Below are 7,253 nucleotides of genomic sequence, written 5' to 3' on the forward strand. Positions count from 1 at the left end.
GCTCAGTGTTATCTGTGTATTCATCTGTAACCTCCATATTATTCTATACACATTTTCAGTCCTTTAATTTCGGTACATTTATCAAACTTAAAGTATTAGTACGTACAGATGGATGTTTGGGGCTGTTTTATCTTGTTTTATGGCATTATTATCTCTTTCCTACGTGTGCGATGTAAATATGTGTTTTACGTCACGTATTTTTTGTCTATAATTTTTCTTTTGTACAGATGACAATCATAAAAACATCCGTAAACATATACATTTAGATTTTGAGATTTGTTTTACGGACAAAGTATCAAAAATTGCCGAATACGAACTTTTTAAAGAGTCGGTATTTTCGTTAATGTAAAAGTAACACTCTGAGGTGTTTTAAGCGCAATGTGACGTTAAATATTTCTGTGTCAAACTTTATAGACAATGAAATAAAAGCATGAATATAAATATTCCAAATGGAGCCATAAGAGAGGAAATAATATATCAATTAACAATAAAAGCATTTATTCTACAATCTTTTCCTATATGTTGTAGCGCAACAACCACCCGGATATATTGGGTGTTTCCGTATGGACACATTTGGGAAAATTACTGTACGGTCAATACAAGTTTACAATAATGGTACTTACTGTATTGGTTTTTGCAAGTTTTCAAAACACAGATATGCCGGTACACAGGTAAATTGATTTGAAATACATTTGCTAATATTCGCTCACTATAAATGGATGTGTTTCTAGCCAGAATCATTTCTTAACTAATGTGGCCATAGTTACAGCAGTATGCGCTCTCAGGGATTGTGCTGAATACTTTCTCACACACGCACGCACACACAACACATATACATGAATATTTATTCACATACTTTTATTTGTTTAGTGTTACATTTTAACATTTTTACATATGTCTCCTCTAAAAGTATTTGGTAACTGTTCAGCGATACCACATCAATTTGTTTTGTTTCGGAATGTTACATGTACAGTCCATAAAATAAACAAATGTGTTTGTAAAAATGGACGGATCTAAACGGAATGGGTGGAGCATTTTATTGAAATATTTAGATGGCAAAAATAAATACATATCCTAGCCCTGACAAACCTGTAAACCGAGCCAGTCTATTTTATAAGTACAACAACACGTTTGATCCATTTAAACGAGTTTTATTATGTTATAAAGAGAGGCTTGAAATAATAAAGTTACAAGTGGTCTGACTTACTTTAGTTTATGTGTACAGGTTCATTTTCAAATTTGAGGGCCGACAGTGTCTGACAGTGTGTGGCAACAATATTCTGGATGATGCTAAACTACCCTATTGCGAATATGAATGTCCAGGACACATGGCGGAGTTCTGTGGAGGCGTGAAAAAGATGTAAGTATATGAAATACAGTGTATGTATTATTTTAAAAATTTGTTTCTAATCATATCATTTTATATCGTATTTTATTTATTTCAAACATTTCACATAAAATCTCAAGAAAGAAAGAAGTATTTAGAATAAAGAGGAATTTAGAATATTGTATTGAGTAGCAAAAATTAATAAATGATGTGCATCTCCTCCAAAATGTTTGTATAATTATGTAATTTTATAGTGAAAGTTTTCTATACCAAGCCTTTTGCAATGTATCTGGAATAGTATAATTGTTGATAATGAAACGAATAAAGATCGATCTGAAAGATCATTTTAACCTTGGACTATTATGATATGGAGACAGTTGGTATTTATTTCTATCAAATAAGTTCAAAACTTTACATCAGTATTAATCATAAAAACATAGGCAGTAAAGTTGTCTTACTATTTGTCATCACAGATGTTCAATATAAGTCAACTACAATGCCACCTATTACAGGTACGACAAAATACTGCTTAAAGAAGCGTATATAGAGAATGTTTGATTGCTTTTTGTCAGGAATTAGGTTTATCCGATAACATGAAGAAAAAATTATCCATTCCGAGTCTCCTCTAAATTTCAAACCAATATTTAAAAACGGTACAAATGCGCAATGTCAATTCACTTAGGCATTAAAAGCCGTCACCGTACCGTATCATATTGAGGTATACTAGTATGAAGTAGACTTATCTTAATATTTTTCTTGTTGTTCTCATAAACTGACAGAATGTTTGAACGATCTTCACCTCATTCGAACACTTAACCGAGAATACAATGCCTACTGTGCAAGTACTTGAAACAGTAATGCGTAAGTTGTATTGATTGAATAAACATTATTTGACCCTATAAACAAATCGTTTATACGACAAGCAGATATCGGCCTGATAAATGTAGTGGCGGGAAACAGTTTCTCTCATTTTACGGTTTGAAGTTTTGCAAATTAGTATTTTAGATCTGTTATAACCAAAATTATCATAGCTTGATCATCATTTTAGTTACAGAGAGGGAAACACTTAACGCTTATGGATGTCCCTCTGAGACTTCTGTCCTTGCTTTTCTTTTCCATCTCAAGTCTTCGTAGGAGCATACTCAAAGTTTGAGAATGGTAATTTGGGTCGCAATAGGTTGAAAAAGCCTAAAAATCTTCGGTTAACTGAAAAAGCTTTTACGATCAAAAGTATTGGGGGCAAACCATATGCTGGCACCCAAACTCAAAATTTGGGGAATGAAGAGATCCCCTTCCCCCATCAGTGCACCCCCACTCCTACGCCTATGGTTTTCTTCTCTCATCATTCTGTTCTGTATATTTCATCAATGTTAACAATATGCAACCAGCAATTATTTATTTATGTTCTTTACGACATTGTAGTTCAAAGAACAGAAACAATAAAAGAAGAAATAACAACAAAAACATCAGGAATAGAATTATCAAGCACAATAGAACCGATTACATTGCTAGAAATAACAAACGTATCACATGAAGGTACCGTCGAAACATTTATTGAAAAGAGCACTCTTCAAACAGGTAAACCTTTCTTCGATATAACTATGATGAACGTTATCGTTTCATAATATTATGTAAAAAAATGAAACACGAGGACTAGGAGGACAAATAGAAAGAAAGTAAAATATCTGGAAATTTGTTTTGAAGAAAGATGGATGATGTTCTCCTGTCAATATGTTTATGTTCTCTATTATTGTTATATTTTTGGTTTAAAAAACTATATGAGACATTTGTAACTAAATATTTAAATATTGGAGTGAACAAAAGTATATTGGGATGTGCCATGGGATGAAATAAACGCAGGATGTTTTTGTATTGAAACGCTCTACTTTGGACGAACAACTTCCTATTAAGTGTAAATCTAATAGATCAATAATTTCTGAATAACTACGGTCTTTCACTTACAAAACTGATATATAACACTTTCAGAGAAGACTGGAGGTATTTCAACAACTACCGCAGTTTCTGTTGCTCTTGCAAGTGTGGTTGTATGTCTTGGGACCATTGTACTGGCCATTTACCAGGTTTTGAGGTATTATTGCCTTAAGATTGCCTTAAATAGTCTGGTATACCTCTGATTGAGTCATATATAAAAACAATTGTAAAGAAAGAAAAGGCTATACATTAATTTATAATCCCAAGGAACTTCCTTTTGAAGCAAAAAAAATGTACCAAGCGCTTTCATGTTGGACACATTTAAATTGAGTCTTTCTGTGATATAACCCTCTCCTCCAATATCATCGGCATAAGCGAAACACAATTATATATAAACGGTGAATACACGTCATGATCCCAAGTAAGGAATACTGGTAAAGCAACAAATTATTTTTTAACAAGTTATACGAGATAAACTCTTCAGGACTCTCAAATTTTTTTTTGTTTGTTTAATTTTATTTTAAAGGCTTCGGCGAGATAGAAGTGTATCTTATAGCAGAGATCATAACAACGCGTCTGTACAGAGCTGTCATAATTCCGTGAGAGTGAAGAATGCAAGTAACACAAACCTATTTGAAACACAATTTGACAAACCGAATAATAATCAGCACGTCGTCGATATTGTCACAGAGAAGTTCAACTCAAGATCAATAGCTGAAGTTGGTAAAACACAGAGCTCAGTATTTCTAGCCCATACATGCCATACTGCTTACGACCAGACAAAAGCAAACGTGAGAAGTCTGAAACGGAATTATGTGGCGGAACATTCATATCTAAATGCTGTGCGAACAACGGAGGTTGTTCCACGCGATATCAAGTATCCGAATAACAAGGGGAACTGTGTAAATTGTGTATGTGAGTCGTCTGATAGTACTGAGTCAAGACTGAATGAGGAAGATGGTCATCACTATTTCATACTTGAACCCATGAATTGACTATGATCAAGACAAAATCCGTGTGCTTTCGGATATACATTTATATATGTCAGTAACCACATTGAGGAGCAACAGCATCCGCTCAAGATCATTGCTTTCAATTAGAAATCATATCGAAATGCTATTTTACATGTGTAGTATCTTACGAACAAACTGATTGTTTCTTAAAGCCACTTGAAAGGACCGGAATGAGATTTATATGCTCCCAAATATACGCAAAATGTTGTCAAATACATATGCCGATAGATTTAATGATAATTGCGCGTAAATGTAATGAAGTTAAATCATTTTAAATGCAGATATACTAAATTATAAATGTCAAGTTATTCAGTCTAATGTTTTCTTCAAAACTGACCTTCTCAACAAAGACCATTTATCTGTAAGTAAGGATTTGGAATTTACAAAATTTTGTGGTACAGGTTTCTCGTGCTCTATATTAAGTAACGTAGTTAATGTATAGGTTCTTACGGGTCATTGTGGTCATTCGAGGTTACTAATGGACTGCGTACAAGATAATCAACTCAGCCATCCACCCTTTGTGCTTTTGCCTATCAGTTGTATACATAGTTCAACTGTACTTTTTCTTTTGCTGCCTGTTTCATGTTTTGAAGGCAAGAAAGAGGTGAGCTTTGCGCAGGATTTTTTTTTCACAGTGTTTGTAAAACATAGAACATTGACTTGAGAGTACGGAATAGTTCCGGACTGTTTAATTACTGGAATATCATTAATCCCAATTATGATTTTTGTTTTCAGTGTATAATGTTAGTGACTGTGAATTTCCAAAGTTTAAAGGGGCTTTGTTTGTGGAGCAATCTTGTGTAATAGATGTTTATTGAAATGATGCTTTATGAAATACATAGTAGTCCGTCAAACAACTCCTATATTGTGTTCAGATATTTTTTTTCTAACAAAATCTGGTAGTAAAGATATTAAATTATTAATGTTTGGCTCGATGCAGTATATCAATCTCAAATAAATAATGCGAACAACCTTTGTCACAGGTCATTAAAATGTAAACCCACTCTGTTAAATTTACTGGTCAACAAAAACAAGTGAAAGCTTTGTTGCGTCATCCAAATTCTTCGAATCATAGACGGAGTGTATATAACTTGGGATCAACCATGTTTTTGGTCACAACGTAGCAGTGATATTTTAGTCGTGTTGACTGACTGGGACCAGAGAAGCTATATTTCTCGCTGAAAGTATTAACTGATTGGGACCAGATAATCTATATGTTCTCTCTATGAAAGTTAACTGAAGCTCGGAGATATACTGAATATAAAACAGTTAACTTTCCAATACATGAGGTTATTCGCATTTTATTTATCAATCCGTATCATGTGAAATGTTCCGTCCATCGGTAAGACAATTACCTGTAAGTAGCCGTTTGACTTTTATTGTACAACAGAGCAAAAATTTACTTTACTCCCATTTTATAAAATGATATCTAACAGTTTATGATCTAGATTAACAAAAGAAAATTACTTTATTAACTGTTTTAAACCAAAATTAAGCATGCGCAACATTTTACATGATACGGTTTGAACCAATCTGACTAAAGTACATCTCCTACTACGCTACGCTTAGGATCTGAACACAAGCTATTGATAGCCTCGTTCTGACGACCCTTCCGCTAGCCAATCAAAAGCTAACTTACAACATTATGCAAGCTTAAAAAAGCATTGGTTTTTGATATCTACAATTCTTATGACGAAAAATGTCATATAGCCGGTTAGCTCAGTCGGTAGGGCACTTGCTCTGTCAACGAGGGGTCTCGAGTTCGAACCCTGGACTGACTGCAAATTTTTCTTACATTTTTTGACATTCGAACAAGTCGTCTGATTGGTTCAAATAAAAATAGATTTGCGAAAATAAAAATAGCAATATTGGGAATCCAAAATATACAGAAGACGAATGTGAATGGGACGTTCTCAGACCTTCGTTACGAAGATCAAGTACTTTAGTCAGATTGCGGTTTGAACGTCATTAACCCCCTGTTTGACGTCGAAATTACGTACCTTGTTTTATTGACGTCAATGTCAAAACTATTGAATTAATTCCCTTTCTGTTATTGTTATTTATTTAGACACACTGATGAGCCAATTCACGGCGAAACTAGTTTGTGACTTTTCTATTAAAATTTAAGAAAATCTAAGCGAGCGTGTGAAGTCATTTTATAATTTTACGATATATAAAATTAATGCAGTACGCTGCAGTTGTTGTTACAAAACCTAAAACACTGCAATCGGTATAGACAAATGCGGAAGACGACTGTCTGGTTAGTTGTATTGGTCTTTATAAGACGTTAGGGTTATGGTCATGATACTCAGACGTGTTTTATATTACAAGTTTGTCGGATGTAGTGGGATATTGTTTTTGAGTTCAGTCAAAGCGAATCATAATAAGAACAATTGTGTGATCACTTTAACAATCTTGGCATTCTGGTTAAAATAGTTTCGTTTTATCTTGATTTTGAAACTAAAACAGGCAGTTAATGTTGCAGTTGATATATTTTCTGGTCTTTTGGGATCATTGAGTCAATTCAAAATGTCGCTAATAGAATAGAAATGTAGAAACACAGTCAAACCGGGCTAACAATTAGTTTGCTTGCTTCAGTTCTATGCTTGAGGAAGATCTTTTTCTGGTCATATTTTGCTACCACAATTACAACCTCAAAGTATTGTTGGGAGTGGGAGGCTGTAAATATCTCCATGTTCTTGGACACATTGTTGTTATATTATATGGTCCTTTGGTACCATTGAGTCGGTTATAAGTATATCTGGTAATGGAAAAGAAACAGTTGAAAACAACAGATCGCCCAACATGACGTAAATGAAACTGTTTCAGGCTCGATTTGATTGAGCATCTTCTTTGACAGCAGTGGAAATAAGGGCTGCTTTCCACAGCCTCTAGCCTCGGGTTGGTAAGGACTCAACATTTCCACATGTTACAGGTACTAACATACAATTTAGCGGCGGTTTACATAAAACCTGTTATTC

General features: G+C 34.0%; 1 protein-coding gene across 1 annotated transcript; it reads left to right on the plus strand.

Moving 5' to 3' along the window:
* Positions 1-1,263: 1,263 nt before the first annotated feature.
* On the plus strand, positions 1,264-5,058 carry LOC123540849 (uncharacterized). Its single transcript, XM_053532610.1, has 3 exons — positions 1,264-2,905; positions 3,314-3,416; positions 3,786-5,058. Exons 1-3 carry the CDS (start codon positions 2,653-2,655, stop codon positions 4,252-4,254), a joined length of 825 nt encoding a protein of 274 aa, XP_053388585.1. The 5' UTR covers positions 1,264-2,652; the 3' UTR covers positions 4,255-5,058.
* Positions 5,059-7,253: the final 2,195 nt, after the last annotated feature.

The sequence above is a fragment of the Mercenaria mercenaria genome, unplaced genomic scaffold, assembly GCF_021730395.1.
Source record: "Mercenaria mercenaria strain notata unplaced genomic scaffold, MADL_Memer_1 contig_1564, whole genome shotgun sequence".
Lineage (NCBI taxonomy): Eukaryota > Metazoa > Mollusca > Bivalvia > Venerida > Veneridae > Mercenaria > Mercenaria mercenaria.

Excerpts from the sequence above, each read along its gene's own strand:
- LOC123540849 (XM_053532610.1), top strand. The coding sequence starts at position 2,653 with ATGGTTTTCTTCTCTCATCATTCTGTTCTGTATATTTCATCAATGTTA. Across the intron at positions 2,906-3,313 it reads AAAGAGCACTCTTCAAACAG|AGAAGACTGGAGGTATTTCA; the intron begins GTAAACCTTTCT and ends TAACACTTTCAG. Across the intron at positions 3,417-3,785 it reads GCCATTTACCAGGTTTTGAG|GCTTCGGCGAGATAGAAGTG; the intron begins GTATTATTGCCT and ends TTTATTTTAAAG.